General features: G+C 40.0%; 1 protein-coding gene across 45 annotated transcripts in view; it reads left to right on the top strand.

Moving 5' to 3' along the window:
• TCF7L2 (transcription factor 7 like 2) overlaps window positions 1–15,572 on the top strand; it is a 236,703-nt gene extending 221,131 nt beyond the window's left edge. For 12 of the 45 annotated variants that reach the window (XM_020988035.2, XM_020988032.2, XM_078151049.1 and 9 more), the window contains 4 exons: window positions 5,560–5,608; window positions 6,243–6,293; window positions 7,634–7,706; window positions 13,391–15,572. In XM_020988035.2, the coding sequence (XP_020843694.1) occupies window positions 5,560–5,608; window positions 6,243–6,293; window positions 7,634–7,706; window positions 13,391–13,835 (618 nt within the window). In that variant the 3' untranslated portion in view covers window positions 13,836–15,572. Of the gene's footprint in view, window positions 1–5,559; window positions 5,613–6,242; window positions 6,294–7,633; window positions 7,707–8,308; window positions 8,383–13,366 lie in introns of those variants that run through there. The other 33 variants (XM_020988040.2, XM_020988042.2, XM_078151050.1 and 30 more) reach the window with 10 other exon arrangements.
• The last annotated feature ends 6,886 nt before the right edge of the window (window positions 15,573–22,458 follow it).

Raw genomic sequence — 22,458 nt, 5'->3', positions numbered from 1 at the left:
ATATGCATTTCTTAATGATCTGATCCAGGCTCTGTCACTCATTTGGTATGACCTGTAGTAGGTTATTTCTGCTTGGCTGGGCCTCAGTTTACTCCTTTTCCAAATAACAGTGTTAGAGTACAGGGTCTCATCCAGTGCCCATATCCTCTCTCTTGTGTGTCTTAATGTAGATGTGATTATATGAAAACTGAAGATTACCTCCTAGGATCTGAGAAACAACTGGTCTTACTAGTAATGGAGAAGAATCAGTATCAATAATAAGGAATGTGTCAGGTTTTTTTTCTCTGGAGGGTATAAAACATTAAACATTAATATATACATTGATACTGTAATTATGTTTAGGAGTAGTTATAAGTTGTGTGTATATTTGAAATGGTCCAAGGCTATATTTGTATAGCTATTCCTTATTACGGAAATTAAAATAAAGAAAAAGAAGTCATTCCAACAAAATGTATTATATAGAGAACCTGTTGGGGAACAAGTCTTATAGAAAGAGCCCCTGGACCCTGCTTCTCAACCTGACTTTGACACTATGACTTTGGGAAAGGCACTCAGCCATTCTGGGCCTCAGTTTTCTGCTCTGTACAATTTGTGTGTATGGGGAAGGGAGGGATTTAGATGCTTCCCTCAGCCCCCTTCTCTGTTTAAAGTTTTGTGATCTTAGGATCCGTTTCAGTCGAGATGGCAGAATTAAAATGACTTCCCACTGGGTAAGACAGTAATAGCTTCCTTTGGCAGCTTAGAAATGCCTTTGCAATCTTCCCCCCCCTCTTCCCCCCATGCCCTCTCCTCTGTAAGCACACAGCACCTTGGGTCTGGTCACCCATCTCCCCATTGTAGCCTGCCCACTTGGTGTACTGTCAGTGAAGCTTTTGAGACCATGGGGTTGAGTAGCTGTTAGCACGAGTCCCCAGTCTGAATTCCTCCTGAGAGTTGAAACAGGAATTAGTGTGAGGACCCGAACGAAAGCTTTAAAAGAAGTTTCAAGAAATGTGTGTCACTGACAGATGGGCATGTGCAGTGTCTTAAATGTTGGGGACCTTTACATTTGTCCCCAGCATGTGTGCACTGTCAAACCCTTTCTTCTAGAGCTGAAAGGAAGAGGATGAGAAGGCTAATGCTTCCTCACAAGCTTGATGTGCTCTCCCCACCTGACCCTGAGGTAGAGCCTTCCAGCAGCAGGAGAGCTCCACAGCCTTGGATCACACAGCCATATCACTGGCAGGGCTGCTGCCCTTCACCCCCTCCCCCGCACTCCCACCCCACCTCTTGTCAAGAGCTCTTGGAGTTGACTTCATGTCTCTTGCCTCCTACGGACACCTGTTCTTTGAGCAATCTAGAATGGAGCCATGGGAAGAATCCAATCCCGCCTTTCGAATGACAGAAAGGCGAGAGTGAATCACAGAGTCAGCCCTTAGAGGCCATGAGACCTTGGGAAAGTCACTTTCCCTCTCTGGTCCTCAGTTTCCTCATGTGTGAATTAGAAGGTTTGAACCAGATACTCTCAAAGGTACCTTCCCCTCCTAACATTCCATGACTGGGAATCACTTGCATATGCTTTTCCATGTAAGCTCTCTGATTTATGTCTGTGAGAAATCAGTAACTTTTTTCTTGATGTGGTTGATTCAGTAAAGAGTCAGAAGGGTCTTAGTTCAGTTTTGCTATATGACCAAGGTTCTATACCAAAGCTATTAAAAGACAAGATAAGTCTAAGGTGGGGAGATGAATGACCTTGAAAAATAGGACTTCTTCTCTTCTGCCAACCCTAACCCCACCCCTCCTCCTCCTGGACTGCTGCCAGCAAGCCCTACCCTACCTCCCACCCTAATCTGTAGCATAACTTTTTCTCTCATAGGTAGGCCTTGGTTTCAGCTTTGGGTGGTGAAGCTATAAAATAGCTCATTTGGGACCTTACCTCTTGACCTTTTCACCCAGTGATAACATGGAGGCTTCTTGAGATCACTTTGCCAAGATGGGGCCCATTTGTAAAGACATACAGGTTCTGTAAGAGATTATGCCAAGTTACCCTCATGGCTACTGTTGATGTGAGACGGTGGGCCTGTAAGTGCCAAATGGTATGAAATGCTGTTCACAGTTCTATCAGGCAGCCCAGTCATTGGGAACATGATGTTAATGAAGCCATGGGTATACAATCAAATTCCTGCCACTGGGAGAAACAGTTTTGTACATCTCATGTTTTGTACTTCTTGTTGATCTCTGCTCATAACATTCTGCCTCCCCCCTCACTGTGCCTTTGTATAGGCTGTCCCCAATTCTAGAGTGTCCAACCCCACCCCCACCTCAGGTGCCACTTTCTGGTCCTCTTCTCCCTTCCCACCAGTATTGTCAGTACACCCCCACCCCTACTCCCTGCCTAAATACTTGGTATTTATTTTGTGCTTACCTGTATACATATTGTTTCCTTGCAGTAGAATTAAGTTCTTATTTTATTGTTACTTTTTTTGCCCTTATATCCCCACTCATTCAATCAACAGGTCTTTATTAAGTGTCTACAATGTGCCAGGTACTATGTGAAGTTCTGGGGCTGCATAATACAATAAAGAAAATGATCCCTATTGACGGTGCCTGCCTAACACAGTATCTAGCACATTAGTAGGTACATAATGAATGCTTGCTGAATGGAGCTTAGAAAGAAAGGGAAGGAAAAAAAAAGAAAGGAAGTCCAGGGCTTTGTCTTCCAGCTAAGATCTACTTATGATAACAGGTCTTTTCTTTCCCTTGGAGCCCTTATTCTGGAATGTGAGTATAGCTTCCCTCCAGACTGCCCATGCTTTTATGGTTTTCTTCCACATCACCATTAAATGGTTTTTATTAAGCTCCCACATTTCCCTGTGGCCACCAAGACACAGTTCCTGCCTTCCAGGAGCATTTACTCTAAAGCTTAACTTAATTATGCACCTGAGTTACAAGTCCAGAATTGAGCTTTGCTTAGAGGTAGGAGAAATTCTGAGCTCCTTTTGGTGTGCCTGGGAGGAATAACAGTGATGGAAGCTGCAGTGCTCAGCTGAGCTTTCTGGCAGTCTCCCAAGTGGGTCACCCGAATACCTGGACAGAGCTCTGCTGCTGTTTCTAAGGCAAGTGGAAGAGAGAGAGAGAGAGAGAGGGAGGAAGGAGGGAGGGAGGGAAGGAAGGAAGGAAACAAGCATTTATGTAGTGCTTGCTATGTACCAGGCACTTTGCAAATACTACCTCCCTTAATCCTCACAACAACCCTGGGAGGTAGATACCATTGTAATCCCTATTTTGCAGTTGAGGAACCTGAGGTTGGGACAAACACAGGTGAAGTGACTTGATCTGGGTCACACAACTCATAAGTGTCTGAGGCAGAATTTGATCTCGGGTCTTCCTGACTCCAAGCCTAGCACTCTATGCACTGTACCACTTAGCTCCCTAGTAGGGTATAATTTGCTCCCTGAAGAGGAAAGAGAAGTCAAGTGTGTGGACATTTCGGTGCCAAGAGGCCTATAGGAGTTTGCATTTTGTCATAAGAAAATATTTTTTCCTTTTGGAAAAAAATTCCATTCAAGCTCATGTTCTAGATAAAATTTACTGGAAGCTTTATCTCAGAGAATTAACCAAAAAGATTTTCTTTTAAACCTACCAAAAAACTTGCGCCATGACCCCTACTTATAGCTCTGAGTGATTTCCGTTTTAAGGAGGGCTGATTCTTCTTGGAAGACATCTTCTCAAGTTCTGGCTTTCCTTGGTGTTTTCTGAGTTCTCTGCGGGTTTTTTCCCATGGCTGGCATCAGCAGACACAGAGATGCTTGGGGAAGGGAGGTCATTTGAATGCCCTGAAAATAGTGAAAGTAAGCTATCTACTCTGTGCCACCCACAACCTTTGTTTTGCTGCTGTTTACACATTTATGCCCTTTCACCCCACTTGTTTGGAGTAGTGGGCTAATGAGGCCAAGGTTGTGGGTGTTCAGACCCCAGGAAGTAGCAGTGAACATCACATACATGGGGAGGGGAAGAGAGGTGGAGGGACACTTTGTGCCATAGCCCTTGCTTTCTCATCAGTAGGAAAGCAGACAGGTTGTATGAAAAATGAGAATAACTCATAGAATCATAGGTGCTATAGAAAGAACCTCAGGAGGCATGTTATCTAATCCCTTTCCCCAGGATGGAATCCCATCCATAATAGCACTTTGGGATCATCTGCCTGTTACCCAACGCCTCTTGTGATGAGAAACTTACTACCTCCAAAGACATTTTGGACATCTCTCACAGTTAGGAAATTCGTCTTTGTATTGAACCCAAATCCCCCCTATAATACCTTTAACTTATTAGTTCTATTACGCAAAATAAGTCTCCTCCGTGGGGACAAAATGAAAGAAAATCCATTTAAGTATTTGAAGACAGTCATGACGTACCCCTAAGTTGCTCAACTCATTATTGCTACTAGAGAAACAAACACGTGCTACTTACTACAGGTGACCACATCACTGCTTAAGATATGGGTGTTGTCTCTTGGGTGAGAAAACAGCAACTAGAGATGCTGGAAATGGGACATGCAGTAGATCTTAGATGATTTCTGCTTTTGTGTTTTGATTGAGGTCTAGAAACAGTGGTGGGTTCCCTTCATTTGGTTGTGGAAGAGGACATAAACCAAACTCAACAAGATCCTTTGGCTCTTTGCGTTCACTGTAGAACACACTGACTCTTTTGAAAAAGTGAGTTTTGAAGGAATGTGAAATTCATTAAGTTTAATTAAGCAACTGAAATGTTCAGTTGTTGTATCAGTATATACCAGTTCATGGATAGGAAGCCTCATGTGTTCCCAGTATGATGGTTTTTGTATTCTTCAACCCTACATTTTCTTGACTTTGTTCATCAACTGATTCTTTTATTGATTTTTAACAACATGCTTCCCCAGAACACCTCTCCATCCCACCCACCTCATTGATTGGCTCCCAAATAGCATGCTTTCTAGAACTCTGTCTTTAATACCTCAAGTGAAAAGAAGCTCACAGCCTCACAAAGTCTTTTCTATTTCTGGATAACTCTAATTGTTAGGAAATTCTTCCTTGTATTGGGTCAAGATCTGCCTTCCTTTAAATTCTCACTGTTAATCCTTGTTCTGCCCTCTGTGTCCCAGTAGAATAAGCCTCATTTCTTTTCCCTATGATAACCTTCTAAGTATGGACTGTTCCATGTTTGGGGCTGGTCATAGGTGAGTGAGGAGATGTCTTTTCTCTCCCTGAAGTTGATCACCGACTTGTTTCCTGTATATCCTTTCTCTTTGGTTCCTTTTCCTTCCCACTGAGTATAAGTCTGATGTGTATCCTTCTGGCTGAACACATTGGATGCTGCTATTAAATGTTAATAAGCAGCTGGATTGAAGGGGTATCAAAGCTCTCTGCATCTTTTCTTCCCTCCCTCCCGCCCCGGGCTGCCACCTCGAATCTGATCACAAGGGGTAACACCTATAAATACATGCTTTACATATCCCTCTCTTTCCACATGAACTCAGGAGACTGGGACCTCCCTCCCTATCTCCTGAAATAATCCTCCTGTGTTTCATTATGTTTTATGCAGGGGAAGAAGAAGAAGAGGAAAAGGGACAAGCAGCCAGGAGAGACTAATGGTAAGTTAAATTAATTAATCCCGAGGAAAGGGGGGGCACGGCAAGGACCTCACTTTTATGTTAGGCTTGTATATGGGGGAGACAGGAGAAATCCAAGGCCAGGGCATTGTTGAGTAACCCATCCATAGCAAGCCTTTTTGTTTATGCATTTTAATTAATTGCTTCACGACTGCCCTTTTAAAGCTAGTAACATTCATTTTTTGCATGAAAAGCATATTGTGATTCTAGTGGAATGTGTTTTTAAGTAACTGCAAAGCCATTAACAGCAGAGCTGTAGTCATGCCTATGCGTGGTTTATAAAGTTTGCTAATTTTGTGCGTGTCTGCGTGTAGGGGGCTGGGGGGGGGTGCTGGGAGGGGGCCAGGCTTGGGCGGCCCGTGTGTGTGTGTGTGTGTGTGTGTGTGTGTGGTGTGTGTGTGTGTGTGTGTTGGACATTCCTTTGGGCTGTACCCGAATGTTCTGATGCATGCCTTTACAGTGGTAAATTGCACCCATTTTAAATTAAGGAGGTTTGTCATTCTCTAGAGGAAATTAGAAATACTGCATAGGCAATCTCAGAGCCCACTTGGAGAAGCCAGCCCTTTACAAACAAACATTTTTTGAAGACTTTGTATAATTTGTTCTTTTTTTTCAGAACACAGCGAATGTTTCCTAAATCCTTGCCTTTCACTTCCTCCGATTACAGGTGCTAATGTCATTTTGAGTCATTAAAAGTAGTTGATGAAATGTTTTTTACTTTTTCTTGCCATTATAGTTTTATTAACATTAAACATGTATGACATTGAACATTCTTAAGAAATGACCATCCACATGTTTTGATGTGTTTTGGTAGCAGTTTTTTTTCCGTTGTTTTTTGTTTTTTGTTTTGTTTTTTTGTTTTTAATTTAATTTAACTCTGATTTTATTTTTTCATAACAGTTGTTTAAACATTGAAAGTGCTTTAGAGTTGAACTAACTGTGCAAATTGAATATGCAGTATTTCTTTAAAGAGACTGGTAAAGAATGGAAGGAATTCTGTAATAAACCTCCTTAATCTAATGGCATTTTTTGCATTGCTCCCACTAAGTTTTCTCATGCAAGCATGCATCCGCAGTATGATTTTTTTGTTCATTTTTTCTTTTATTTTCTTTTTTTCTTTTTCTTCTTTTGCTTTGCTGCTTAGCTTACAAATTGCAGTTCACTAGCTTTCACTGACTCAGTGCCTGCTTCATGCCGCTCTTAGTTTCTGGCTAATACTAACAGTCCATTCCGCACAGTCTGTTTATTCTTTTCCATTCCTATCTTAATATTAATACAACCGAACAACAGGAAAACAAAAGTTGAATGTTCCCAAAAGCTGCAATATCCCAATACAATCTATTTTTCTTTCTTTATTTCTTTCTTTTTTCATTGGTTTTATTTTGTTTGACTTTTTTTTTAAAACTGTTAAAACTCTTGAGTGGAAGAAAAAAAGCATGTTAAGGACCTTAATTCCTCCTCCTCGCTTTCTTTTCTTATTCTTCTTTGGGGTTTTTTTTGTTTGTTTTTAATTTAAAAAATTGGAAAATAAAATTGAAAGAGGAAATACCATGAAAATGAAAGTTATCTAGTGACTGATGTCCTCTTATCTGTTTGACCTTATATGAGACAGTCCTTGAAGAAGGGATACTGCAGCTTTATTTGCAACAGCTAATTACAAGTTGAATGAGAATGTAATTTTCACTTTTTTAATTAAAAAAAAAATTTAAAAAACGAAAGTGAATATTTTGCAATTAGTAACCAGGTCATTGATTTATTCCCTTTTTTATTTTTATTTTTTTCTTATTTTTATCTTCCTCTTTTTCCCCTCCCTTCTATTTCTCTCTCTCTCTCTCTCTCTCTCTCTCTCTCTCTCTCTCTCTCTCTCTCTCTCTCTCTCTCTCTCTCTCTCTCTCTCTCTCTCTCTCTCTCTCTCTCTCTCTCTCTCTCTCTCTCTCTCTCTCTCCCTCCCTCTCTCTGTCTCTCCCTCCCTCCCTCCCTGCTCGCTTCTTTCTTGAACTCATTCAGACCTGAGCGCTCCTAAGAAATGCCGAGCGCGCTTTGGCCTTGATCAACAGAATAACTGGTGCGGTCCCTGCAGGTGTGTATAGTTTCCCCAGATTCGCTGTGGCTGGTTTTCAGCTGGTTTATTTGGTACTTTCCCCCTTTTCTGCCCTGTTGCTTTGTAGCTCTGTGTTGTGATCTTAGGAGACACAAGGGAGTGGGGGCACTGCCATCTGATCGTCTCTATGAGGGATTCTGCTTGTTCTCCTTGCTGCTGCTAGCCACAATAAATGCCACTGTCAAACAGCATCATCTATACTTCTCTCGTGTCAGGGACAGCAAAGACCAGTCTCTCCCTTTCCCAAGGAATGTGTTTCATGCCATCGGAATGTTTCCAACACACTTCCCTACTACAGCGTAGAGCGAGCCTCAGTGACTTGGATGTTAACACTGACCTAAATAGAAGCAAATGATGTCACTTTTTTTTTCCCCTTCTCTCTCTTTCTCTCTCTTTTTTTGTTTTTTAAATTTTTTTTTGACTCATGGAAGTCCTTTGCTTTCATGTCCTTGGTGAGGGGAGACTACCAAATAAAACTCAGGTGACTGAAAAGAAAAAAAACACTTTAGCTAAGACTTCACCTCCAAATGAGCACGACCCACCATTGTGTTGTGTTTTTTGTGTTTACCTTATGCTAACAGATGCAAATACTCCAAAGAAGTGTCGGGCATTGTTCGGGCTTGACCGACAGACTTTATGGTGCAAACCGTGCAGGTATATTACTACCATTAGGCCTCTGGGAAAATCAAAGCCTTCTGTCCTTCTAGAGCATTAGTATGAAAACGTATTTTATCCATTCCCCACCTGTTTCCCCATCCCCACTAGCATCAATGGCTAATAATCTACGTCCTTCCAAATTTCTTGCTAATTTAATGCCATTACCTTTCTCCCACCTTCCTTTCTCTCTTTCTCTTTTTCTCTTTTTCTCAATAACATCTCCCTGGTGGTAGAACTGGGAACAGTCAGACCTTGATGTGCAAAGACTGGCATCTGTCCTTTCACTCTTAGAGAGTTGGCATTTTGCAGCTGACCAACCCCTAAGAATGCTGAGGTGGGATATGCACAAACTTTATATATCCACCATTTCCAATGTTTCTCATGATTCAAGGATCTACAGCTGTGGCATTCCAGAAAGGTTCTGGGACAGGTTTTTGGTATTTTTTTTTAAATGCATTGTCCATTTATATATAATTACTCACTCTGGATTTTTATTAGCTGACATTTTGATGGAGCTGAAGGGAAATTGTGGCATTGAATGGTGTGCACCTGCTAAGGAGTTATAAACTTGTGAGCCATAGGCTAAGAGACTCTGCAGCATTTGACAGTCCTGCAGAATAATTTTTGGTGCCAAAGGAATCAGAGAGCACAGAGAATTCCAAATTAAACACCCATGTTCTGCTGCAGGTTTACATCAAACCTGTAATTCCATGGTACTTCATTATAGGTACTTCTTTCTTGGTGGAGGGATACCAACTAGTTCTTGTCTCATTTCCTTTCCTTAATGACCACATTTGGTTAAATTTGTTGTTTCTTTGTTCTGATACAAGCAGTCTTTGAATTTGGAATATTATGATGGTAGGTATTTCAACTCCCGAACACTCTCTCTCTCTGTTTGTAGTGCCTTCCTTGTCACCTTTCCCTTTTGTCCATGCCTTTACCATGTGCTTCATGTTGTTTAGACCCTAGATCAGATGTCCATCACATTATGTGCATGCCCACAACTCCCCTGTTTTCTTTCTCTGAACAAGCAGGAGCAGATTGGTAGCATTGTAAACTACAGTGAAAGGAAAGAGAAGGCTGCCATTTGGTGACTTAACATATGCCTGCAAAAATGGGCCTTCTCTGCCCATTGGATGAGTTTAGGACCTTGAGACATACAGGTGATAGAGTGTTTTGAAGGACCATTTGTAACTAGGTATTGACATCAATAAAAAGGATTTTTTTAAAATTACCCAGCATCTGCTTTCAATGGTTTTAGAAGCCCCTAAACTATTATAGCTGGGTTGCATTTTTCTATGTGGTAGCAAGTGATTTCTCTCTTGCAATGGCAGAAGAATGCTTAGCTTTCCCTCAGTATGTCCCTTGTCAACAGGTACTTTGTCTACTCTGCTAGGGCAGCTGATTAGTACCAAACCTTGCATTCTTAGTGCGGTCAGTGAGCAAGGAAGTTTGTTCTGTGACTTACTGTCTGTCAAGATTAAACTATTCAAAGCTTTATGTGAGCAGAAAAGGGCTTTAATTTCTTTGTAAAAGGTGTCAAGTCTGACACCAACTCTGTGTGCTATCAAAAAAAGAGAAAAACCAAACTGGTAAGGTTCTGGCTTTGGGGGTTGGAGGGGGTGGTTTTGTGAAGGCCTTTTTATTGGGAAATCATTGCTACAGATTAGATTTGGTGTTATATTTTTATTGTTAATGTTGACCAAGGCACTCATCCCTTTTTGAGTTGAGGATTTTACCGCTTACTTTTAAGTGAGGGGAGTAGACAGCAGTGGGGCAGGGTGGGAGTCTTTTTTTAAAGCGAGTGTCAAACAACTGCTGGAACCAGATTAAAATATAATTTAGAAATATTTAAGATGAATAAAAATACAATAAAAACATAGACAATATTAATATGTGATTTCCCAAGTCAATATGCAGCTTGCAAGGAACCTAATGTTTAGTGGCCATGTTTCTATTTGGAGGTTGACCACCATGGCTCTAAAGTGTATCATGGTTTTAAGTACTTGTTGAATTTTTCTGTTGTGATTTTTTTTAAGCCATTGTATAGCTAGCTTCATGCTTTAGAATTGTGATGTTCTGGGGTGCAGTTTTGAGGGTGAAGACTGTAATGGGAGAGACTAATTATAGTACCATCTGAGAGTTGGTCATTGCCACCATCACAGGTGATAGGTTTCAGCAAACCCTCACCATTACCCAAAGTTTTCGCTCAGGCAGCAGCACAGTCATCACTTCTCAAGCTGTTACTGTTATCTTCAGTGGACCTTTCTCAATGCATTTTCTATTGGCAAGTTGCCATTCCAAAGGGAAGTAATCAGAAATAACCCTGAATTAGCCCTCAGAATAAAGGTGTAAAGTTAAAATGGATTTTGAAGAGTTTTGAACTAGTTATGGGAGAAAGGAGTGTGCTGTGAGTTTAGGGGTGGGTCTTAGCAAAAGGGAGAGATACATGACCTCTCACTCATGCAGTTCAACTTTGTCTTGAATGTGTCTGTCTACTGAACAAATCAGACAAAGTGTGGTTTTGTCTCTTTTAAAGATAATCAGTGGTAAAGCTTCTTGCGGGTTTTGACTCATCAGGAATGTAAATACATTTTGATTGCTTTTCACTCAGTCATTGTCTCTTACCAACATCCCTCATCATTCTCTGTCCTCTGGATCTCATATTCACAATTTTCCCCTGAACCCCACTGTAAGATACAAACTTTGACATCACAGTTAGTATTGTTTTGGGAAATGGGGATGGGGGAGAAGGAGAAATTAGAAATGACATTAGCAGATCAGGACTCCTTGTTTTAAGTAATGGCTTTCTCATTTCAGTTGACCTTAGGGTATTTTTTTAACAAGGTTCTGTTTTGAGCCCACCAAGTTGTTTTTCGATCTTTTAACTGTGCCCTAATATAGCATGGTATGCTGCCTGAAGTGATTTCCTCTTGTTCTCAGTGTCCCTCCCTTTTCTCACTCCTCCTTTCTTCCTCATTCTTGTTTTCTCATTGTTTTATTTTTTTCTCTCCTAATTCCTCTTCATATTTGTAAAATGCATGAACATCTTAGTTTTCCAGCATGTTTTGATCTGCAGGCTAAGGTGGTTTAAACCCCCTGATAGGTTGACCTATTTATCTCGCTATCTGGAACTTGAGCAGAAACTTAGAGTAATTCAGGGCCTGGAGGGAAGGAATCTTGCCAATTTAGGATACAGGGGAAGATGATGCAGATCGGACTCTCTGGCCTCTGAGTTCCTTTTATTCTGGAGAGAACTGACCTGCCATGAAGCCAGTGAAATTGATTGGTCACAGTCTCCATGAGGCAGGCTAGTCTTAAGCATGTTCCTCTCACCCTCCCGCCATCCTGCTCAGTCCACACAATGTATACACTGCGGGGAAGGGGGTGACCAGGGTTCTGTGGGGAAGATTGAGTGAGGAACTTAGCCTCATTTGTATTCCAGGATTAGTCTGGCAGAGGTGGACTCAACTGCTTTGTGGTATCTTCATTGCTGGAGGTAGACATGGTTCAGTTGTATCGAGCCTGGAACTTTAGTTAGGCTTCTGCGATATTGTAGGCATACTTTGAATTTATGAATCTGGACAAATGATACATATCTTAAGCATTTTTATAGACTAGGTGCTAGTGGGAATGATCCCTGGATCGCTTTTACCACCAACTTTATTCCTACCAAACTCGAGTTGATGGGTGAGACCCTTTTAGTCATAGACCTGATTTCTTCGTTCGGCTGCTCTCACATTGTCCTTGGATGATAGGCGAGAAAGATTCTGAAATTCTTATTTCTGTTCCTTATATAATGGGTACCAGTCAAGAAGGGAAAGTTTATATTTTTGGTATGGGTCAAACTCTTTCTGGCAAAAATCCGTGTGAACAAAAAGTCCCTGTTGTTGCTCCTCTGCAGTCCTTCCTTTGGTTATTATTACTGCTGTGATTTTGTGTTCTGTCCTCCACTTCCTGAGACTGATTCCTGCATTGGCATATTAATTATGTGTCAGGCCTATTCAAGGATCAACAACACCTCCATCAATAACCTCCCTTTCCACTTCTCCCCTCCCTGACCACCTCTACCAAAAAAAAAAAAGTTAAAAAAAAAAGCAAAAACAAAATTTTAAAAATTTAAGGCAAGCCTCGACTTAATTTAATCCACAACCTGCAGGCCATACAACCAGTTATTCTTGTTACTTTGGATCATTTTGATCATTTTCTGTTTTTTCTTATTCTTCCCCTCCCTTCCCCTTTTTATTCCTATTCTACCTATTTTGGTGGTTTGTTTTTAGTTTTGGTTTTGGTTTTTGGTTTGGTTCAATTTTATTTCTTTGAGTTTTCTTTTTTTTTTTCTTCTCACCTGGCTCTGACCTTTCTTGATTTGGTGCGGTTCTTAACAGAGAAACCTGAAAGCTAGTTCCAGCTCTTACAGCCTCATGGTGATGGTGTTCCAAAGCCTGTAAATCTCTCACTTAAAGCAGCCTTCAGCTGTATGGGCTAAACAGCCAGCTTTTAAAAAGTTTGAGATTGATATGAGCTACCTAGGGAAGGATATCTTTCTCATTCTCTCTCTTTTTCTCTTTTTCTCTCTCTTTTTTTTTTAGGAACAAAAATAATTACTGAGGGTGGGATTGGGAGGAGGAGGGAAGACAAGGGAAATTAAAAAGAGAAAGGGGTCAACCTCTCATTTGAGCCTAATTTGGAAGAAATTAGTACCTGACAGGTGGCTGCCATAGTATCTGTGGCTTACCTGAATCTGCCGAAAGTAGGGGTGGGGTGAGGAGGGGGGGGGCAGTGTGTTGTCTTCTGATTATTTTTTCTTGTTAGGCCCAGCTGGCTTAGAATTTAGTTAGTTCTGCACACCCAGAGCATCTTTTAAAATGTTTTCCTCCTGCCAGGTGTGCTGATTCACTGGGGCATCAGTTAGGGGACTTGTGCTCTGCTCTGTACATTAGATAACTCTCTCCCTTGGCATCTTTGCCCTTTATTTACAGATAACTCTCTCCCCCTGTTTCTAGGAGAAAAAAAAAGTGCGTTCGCTACATACAAGGTGAAGGCAGCTGCCTCAGTCCACCCTCTTCAGATGGAAGCTTATTAGACTCCCCTCCTTCTTCTCCTAACATGCTAGGCTCCCCTACCAGAGACTCCAAACCACAGACTGAACAAACCCAACCTCTCTCGCTTACATTGAAACCCGACTCCCTGGCCCACCTCACGATGATGCCGCCGCCGCCGCCCTCTCTCCTCTTGGCTGAGAGTGCCCACAGCAAGCCCAGCACTTTGGCTGTCTCTGCTGCCCACTGTCAGAACGGGGCTCTGGATCTGCCACCTTCCACTTTACAGCCATCAGCTGCCCCCTCATCGTCTCTAGCACAGCCGTCGACATCTTCCTTACATTCCCAAGGTTCTTTGGCCGGGACCCAGCCCCAGCCACTCTCCCTTGTAACCAAGTCTTTAGAATAGCTTTAGCTTTGCTAGCCCTGGTTTTGTTTGTTTTCCTTTTTGTTTTCGTTTGGTCTTTCTTTTTCTGACGATTTTTTTTGTCCTTTTTTTTTTTAAATCTTGTGCCACATGGCTACATTAGTTGATGTTTATCGAGTTCATTGGTCAATATTTGACCCATTCTTATTTCAATTTCTCCTTTTAAATATGTAGATGAGAGAGAAACCTCACGATTCTACCAAAATTTTTATCAACAGCTGTTTAAAGTCTTTGTAGCGTTTAAAAAAATATATATATATACATAACTGTTATGTAGTTCTGATAGCTTAGTTTTAAAGACTGATTTAAAAAGACAAAAAGAAGCAATTTTGAAGCAGCCCTTTGCAGAAGGCGTTGGTTCTTTATTATTTGTATTAAATACGAGCTTGCGAACCAATCATTTTACATCTCGTTTTTAAACCATAAGGGCACAATGAATGCAGTGCCATGACTTTTTTTTTCTGTGTGAAACAACTTTTCTTGTGATGTTGTTATTGTTTAAATGTACAGAAACAAAGGGTTAAAATGTGTTAATATACCTTGTTCCATGGTGTTGTTCTTTTGGGGTGGGAGGGGAGGGTGGGGAGGGAGGGAACGTTACTCACCAATTACCGGTATCACAACGCTATTGGACCAGTAGTATTTATTGCTTTAGAGACTGCTTGTTGTACCTGTATGTTGTCCCTTTTAAAATATGTTTTCCTTTTTCTTGAACCATTGTATAAAGTTTTTTTTCTCTTAGTGTAAGCATCTTATATATAACAACTCATTTGTACAAGGTTTTTAAGTTTATATATATAAAATGTGTATATATATATTTTTTGGGTTTTGACTTTTGTTTTGTTTTCTCTTTGCTGTATGAAACACAGTTGCCACCAAATGGACATTTATAGATGCATTAAAGGATCAATAGTGTAAAGAAATTGCTTTGAAAGCCATTACATTAAATAAGACTTGAAAATTAGCGAGGGAATTTTAGCGGCGCTGTTTGAAAAACAGCGGGAGCGTTGGTGTCTCCCCTCTGGACCTACAGTTGAATGGCCTGCAACATTAGGACTGTGGACTGTGTACAAATTTTTATGTGCCAAAATTCTCAGTGACTTTTAACTTTCTCCCTGTTTTTAATGCTGTAATTTTTGTTCATCATGTTTTGCTGTGATGTTACATAGGTAGGTATGTGTGTAGTTTTAATGTCACCTATAACAAGACGTGTTTGGTAGCAGATTGTCCAGAAAGCATTTAAAATGAAGAGGTATAAACCCTTAAGGGCCAAAATTCTGTATATTAGATTACACATAAAGGGGAAAAAAAAAAACAGGCTGCCGCTTCTGTGTAAACTGACTACATAAAGGTAGGTAGCAAACTTTAAAAAAGAAAAACAACAAAAAAACAACAAAAAAAACCTAGGCATGTTGATGTTGCAAAATGCTGTATAAAGCTGAGAACTGTTCATTCAGTGCCATTGTAGTTGACATGAAGCGATTGTAAAACTGTCTCCAATTTTTCTCTGGTTTATTAAGATGCTAACTATAACATTTTTTGTGAATACTTTGAATGTTTCCTAACAGTTGTGATGTTACTGTTCCGTTTTATGCTCTTATTCTGATTTCATTTTTAATGGTTTTGATGCCATTTTTGTAATGAATACATGTTCATGCTGTACAGTATCTGTAGCATGCAGTTCTGGATTAATAAAAGCAACTTAGTATGTGCAGATAATGACTTGTCACTTGCTTCTCTGAGTGAGTTTTCCCGATGTTAGTGCACCACGATCATTTGTTAAATGCCTGCTATGTGCCAAGCAATGGGCTAGGTAATAAGTGTAAGAAGATAAAAACAGAAAGTTTCTGCCATCAAGGAACTTAAAAGAAACTTGTTTTGCTATGACCCAGAGACACTTATTCTCAAGTTGTATCTGAAGCCTTCAGGTTGATGGTGACTCAAATACCAGAGATGAGTCTTTGAGGCCCTCTCTAGACTTTTTTTATTTCTTACCTACTAACCCCATCCTGTGCTGTTTTCAGGTGGTCTCATTGTGTGACACCAATTGCTAACTGTATTGTTTGTGATGAGGTTGATAGCAGAAAGGGGAAAAACTTCCCCTGCCCCCACCACCATTTCAGTGGATTCTTGTAAGCCTTTCCTACTGGCATCAGAAATGGAAAATCCTGTAAACAAAAGCCGGCGTGGTATAATAGAACCTTTGTCGCTTTCCTGGCCGTAACACGAAGTAACTCTGAGATCTTGGATGACTTTCCCATGGTGGGGTGGGGAGTAAAGAGAGCAAAACTAGATCTGACTCCTGTTAAAGGGTTTTATTGCCCCCAGAAGGACCTCAGTAGTCGCCATTTCTAAAAGTCAGCATCAGTGCGAAGATCTGCATTTGCCCTAGTAGAAACTCTGCCTCTGCTAACACAGCCAGGCTAATTCCCTGGTTGTAATCTGAGTACTCACAGTACCCACAGGGTGGGCAGGTGTTTTTTTTTTTAAATCAGATATTACCATGGCAATGAAGGTAGGCAGAACCTCTGGAGGAGGGGGTCATAGAACATGAAGTCATTGACCTTTGGGAGTTCTGTCTCTTGCTTCTGGTCTCATCTTAGAACCAGAGCAAGGGGAGAGGCCAGCATTTACCAGCCATCAACAAAGAGTTGCAATGGTTTTTCCCAAGCTGGAGTGTCAAATTCACTTCTTGTACCAAAATAAAGCTTGCAGTTGCTTATATTGCCCATTCCTTGGCCTGTGAATGCCCTCCTTAAATTACGTTGTCTTCTATCTTCAAAGAAGAGTCAATACATTTTGTGATAACACTTTTTGGTGGCTCCAGGCTGTCCAGGTCACCCTCTAAAATAATGACATCTGCTATAGAAATGGCTCTGCTGGAGGGCTTTTCCCCCCTTAGGAATTTGGTTTCGTAGGGTCATTGAAAGGAGAAATCATGATTCTAAAGGGAGGCTGTGGTTTGGTGGAAAGAATTCAGGCTTTAGAGCCAGAACCCAAGGGGTCACATCCCAGCTCTGCCCCTCACCACTTACGGAGCTGTGGGCAAAGTCATTTAACTTCAGATTCCTCATCTGTAAAATGAGGGGGTGAGACTAGATGACCTCACAGCTCACTTTCTTTCTCCACAAACATACATACAGACTGTACATGCACATACACACATATGCATATGCATACATATTTGCGCATGCTGTACATATATTTTGTCCACTCATTTTATATATATATATATATATATATATATATACACTCTATCTCATACACATACACTGCATATATATACACACTCTCATATATACACTATACATATGTACTCACTATGTACACTCATATACTATATATATACTCACTGTATATACACTCATACGCACTGAATATATATACACACATAAACATACTATATATACACTATCTCTTCACTATATATACTCACTACATACATACATACATATATATATGTATATATGTATGTATATATATATATACATATATATATACACACACTATCTCAGTCTCATACATACTAGATGTGGATATATACACTCATATATATATATGTATGATATATATATATATCATATATATATCATATATATATATATATATATGTATATACACACTCACACACACATACACACACATACCCTACCCACTATATTTATGTACTTTATATACTAACTATATTTCTGTACTCTGTCTCATTCACACTAGATATATAGATACACTCATATATCTATACACACTATCTACTCACTATAAATACTTCATATACTCTCCCTCTATATATGTATCTTGTACATACTAGATATATACACACTGTATACACCACTCACTATATACTTTATGTATTCACTATATACATATATACTGTCTCATACACACTAGATATAAATAAATATGTACACATATAAAGAACTATTTACACTACTCATTTTATATACTCTATATACTCACTATATATATTTATATACTCTGTTTTTTGCACACACACACACACACACACCTACCCCTTTGATAATTGTGTTGAGGAGCACATATAGGAGTGGACTGAGGCAGAAGAAGTTGGACACTTCATCAGTGACTTCATGCTTTAGCATTATGACCACTTGGGAATATTCTCCAACTTCCTGGAGGGTAGCTTAATGTCCCCAGAAGACACAAAGGGGAAAACAATTTACTTCCCTGGTAGGGAGAGCTCATAGCATGTGGAGCTCATAGCACTCACTGTCTGTTTCCTATAATGGTTTCTATGTTCCACTCATCATTTGAACAGATTTCTCAACTGGCTTGCATTCAAGCTCTTCTCTTTAGGTTTCATGTCTAAGAATTATTAATAATAATAATAGCTAACATTTATATAGCACTTACTATGTGCCAGGCACTTTTGCTAAGCACTTTACAATTTTTCTAGGCCAGGCAAGTTGAATTCATTAAAGGGAGTGAAGTCTTCTTTTACCATGTTTTTACTTAATTTTCAATTCTATTAATCCTTCCCAGTATGAAGATTATTCACATTGTCAAAGAATTCGAAGTTAAATAAGTGTTAAGTACCACCTTTCTATCATCAATTGTCAAGTTGCCATCCTTGCCAAGCATCCCATCCCTTCCATGATACTTCTTCTGTTTGAAAATGCTGTTTGTTTTCCTCAGCATTTATCCTAAGTTTTAGTGTATAATTAGACTTTGTCCTTCTTGACACCATTTTTACAGAACCATTGCTATTCTATTTCAGTTATCTGCCAGTGTTTCCATTTTTTAAAACATGGCTTGTTCTTTTAAAATCCGATTGTGGTCAATGGAGCATTGATCTTTATCACCTCCTCTTTTCTTCATCAGAGTCAATGGTAGAACCTACCATCCATCTTGAGACAACTTTGCTTTTAGAGTCTCAAGCAATAGGATCCTTCTTATGCTGAGCCCCTTTTCATTGTGTATCTAGTGCCAAATAGATAGCTTTAGCACATATTAGGCGTTTTTAAAATGGATGTTGAATTGAGACCTCTGCAGAAATATAGAGCTCTCACCAGACTCTGTATATATTTTCCTTTCTATCTCAATCTTTAAGATAGCATAATAACTCCCTCCTAGTGTTTTGATCATCTTTAACGCAGGTACCAATTCCTTCTTATAGGCCAGAATCAAATCTAGCATAGTAATATTCTCTGCTTTCTGAAAGATACAGTTATCAATATGGCAAATTGAGACTTTGTCAGCTTCTTTTCTTTTAAGAGATTGTGACCTCCAACATACATCCAAATCCTGATATTTAAAGTACCTTCCACTGCCAAAAGAACTCTGTGGCAGCTTTGTGTTCTGAATTAGGACGTCATCATCATGTTCCTCCAACCTGACAGATGGCTTGCAGTGTAATCCTACCACTGTATCACTTCTGTCTCTTTCTCCTTTGATGTTCTCTCAGTTGTCCTCCACCGTATCTTCCCCTTCAGATTTGTAAAGTTCTACCTAGGTAAAGAATACCTTTTTAAAAAAAATTTTTTTTTAATTTTTAAAAAAATCATTCTAAATTTAAACACCAACAGAACACAAAAAAAGAAGATCCATCGTAGGTCCTCTAGAGACATGGTTGGTCACTGCTCTTATCAAATTTAAGTCTTTCATAGCTGGTTTCTTTACAGTGTTGTCTTAGTATAAATTGCTTTCCTGATTCTGCTCACTGTATTAGGTGTCATTTCATAATACGTAGTTCTTTTGTCTTTATTTGTGGCACAATAATATTCCATTACATTCATATACCACAGTCTGTTACCCTGCTTAGATTTGAGTAATTCTCTTTTCTTCCCCTCTCCTTCTCTTGTCCACTGCCATCAATCCCTCTTGTTTTCTTGTTGAGTTTGAAATATTTCTATCCCAAACTGAGTGTATTTAATCCTCCTTCGTTTGACTGAGACTCATCTGATTCTTCCTCCATGTGTATATAGTCTCGTGCACTCAGTTATGACAAATAGCAAGTTCTACTCCCTTCTCGCTCCTTTCTACCCTAGCATATTTGTCTTTTTACCCTCCCTTCTCTTTCTCCTCTTAAAAACCTCAGAAGAAACCCAGTCCACCTGTGGGATGTCTTCTTTTTTTTTAATAATAGCTAATATTTACATAGCATTTACTTTGTAACTTAGGGTCAGTCACTATGTTAAGAGCCTTACAATTATTATCTCATCTGATCCACACAACAACCCTAGAAGATAAATGCTATTATCCCCTTTTTACAAATAAGGAAATTGAGACAAACAGGAGTTAAATGACTTTCCCAAGTTTGCACAACTAGGATCATAGATTTGAACTCAGACCTTCCTGATTCCAGGCCCAACATTCTATCCACTGTACCATCTAGCTGCTGCAGCTTAATCCCTAGCCTCAGTACTCTTTGAAGATATTAAGTTTCTGAAGGGACACTATAAGGATCTTCTATCCCTGTTAGAATGTTAGCACTACAACATCATACATATTCCTCCATTTTCCCAAATAAATTTACCTTTGTAGGTTTCTCTTTTCATCAGAAATTTTTGAAAGTCCTTTATTCCATTAAAGATCCATTTATTTTCCCTGTCAGATTATAGTTAGCCTTGAAGAGTAAATTATTCTGGGTTGTAAGCTTTTATCTTGTGCCTTTTTGAATATTGTATTCTAAGATCTCCTGTGGTTTTTAGTAGAAGTTGTCAGGTCTTGTATGATCTGGACTATAGTTCCATGGTACTTCTCCTTTATGGAGTCCTTTGACATGTTATTCAGTCATTACAGTAGTGTTCAACTCTTTGTGACCCCATTGGTGGTTTTCTTGGCAAAGATACTGGAGTGGTTTGCCATTTCCTTCTCTAGCACGTTTTTATAGATGAGAAACTGAGGCAAACAAGGTTAAATAACTTGCCCAGGATCACACAGCTAGTTAAGTATATGAGGCCAGATTTTGAACTCACGAAGATGAATCTTCCTGACTTCAGGCCTGGCGCTCTATCCACTGGGCCACCTAGCTGCCCTAGTTTCTTTGACATAGGCATGCTAGATTTTTGTCATCATGTTCCTGGGACTTTTCTTTTTGGGGCTCCTTTTAGAAGGTGATTGGTTAATTCTATAGTTTTAATTTATGAACTATTAAAATAACATATCCAGAAATTTTTTTAAAAAGCGTGGTTTTCTAGGGAATCCAATGATCCTTAAAAAGTATGTCTCTGGGGCAGCTAGGTGGTACAGTGGATAGAGCACCAGCCCTGGAGTCAGGAGGGCCTGAGTTCAAATGTGGTGTCAGACACATGACACTTAACTAGCTGTGTGACTCTGGGCAAGTCACCTAACCCCAACTGCCTCACCAAAAAAAAAAAAGTCTCTGTGACATGTTTTCCATATAATTTAAAAATATTAGCTATCTTACATTTTCTTCTACTTTTTAAATTTTTTTTTAAATTTTATCCTAGTATTTCCTACTGTCTCATAGAATTAGTGATTTCTATTTGGGCTATTCCAGTTTTCAGGGATTCCATTTCTTGGATAAGGTAAACCTTACTCCCTTTCTCTTCTAAACTACTTATTTTCCTTCAATTCTTTCCTCTAGAACTTTCTTTTTTTTTTTTATCTCTTGTCTCATTTTTTTTCTAGGTATGTATATAATCCTTGTGGAAAATCTCCGCCTCCCCCTAGCCCCCAATCTCTTCTTGCAGTTGTTATGGAGTTAAATTGCATAAGTGTTTATGCTTGTTGTGTTTTCTGTGGTTAGCTCATTTCTCCAGCTTTAGTTCCTAAACTGGAGCTTTGTGCCAGGGCCAGGCTCTATGCCCTGCTGCATTTGGGGGGGGGGGGGTAAATCCTGTTTAGACTCAACCTGGGTCTCCTGGGCTCATGTGCTGATCTCCACTTTTGGGGGTTAGGCTCCCCTGGGTTGTTGAGCTTGAGTGAGCCCCCTTTGGCATCTAGAAACTAAATATTAGGGACCTTGGAACCCTTGGGCCTAGGTTATCTTGGTCTGTGTTCTTAAGTACTACAGCATCATTCTGGCCAATTCCCTTTTCTCTGTTCCCTTTTCCTTCCCCCAACATGGGGGCTTCTCAGGTCCCACACTCTGGGCTTTCTGTTCAACTACCCCTGAGTTCTCAGGAGAGCTGCCCCTGGACAAATAGCGATTTAGGTTGTACGCATCCCATCTCTGGTCATACTGGGGGCTTCGACACTGACTTTTTTGGAATGTAGGCTGGGGAGAGCCCTTTCCTCCTGTTCCTGTACTGCCAGCTGATCTCTTACACAGTTCTGGGGCAGATGACACACTAGTTTCTCAATGGATTTCTTGAACATTGTTTGGTCTAGTGTAAACGTCGAGATTTACTGCAGTAACTGCCTGCCATTTGGGAGGCCATCTTGGCCAGAAATCACAATACTTTCTACTGCCCACTTTCCACTTAGTTAATTTGCTTCTCTTCAATAAGGTGTGCCCTTCCATTTCTTTATTCCAGACAAGAGTCAGATCCTTTTAAATCTCAGTGATACCTATTAGGTCATATTTACCTCTCCATATTCATATCTCCATTTCATTTTCTTTATTACTTATATTTCATGAACAGGAGTATCTGAGCCTATGGATATCATTTCTCTCCCTCTT

Source organism: Phascolarctos cinereus, unplaced genomic scaffold (assembly GCF_003287225.1).
Source record: "Phascolarctos cinereus isolate Bilbo 61053 unplaced genomic scaffold, phaCin_HiC Scaffold_3;HRSCAF=262, whole genome shotgun sequence".
Classification (NCBI taxonomy): Eukaryota; Metazoa; Chordata; class Mammalia; order Diprotodontia; family Phascolarctidae; genus Phascolarctos; species Phascolarctos cinereus.
The sequence above is the reverse complement of the archived record's forward strand: the minus strand, read 5'-3'. Positions and strand labels throughout refer to the sequence as shown.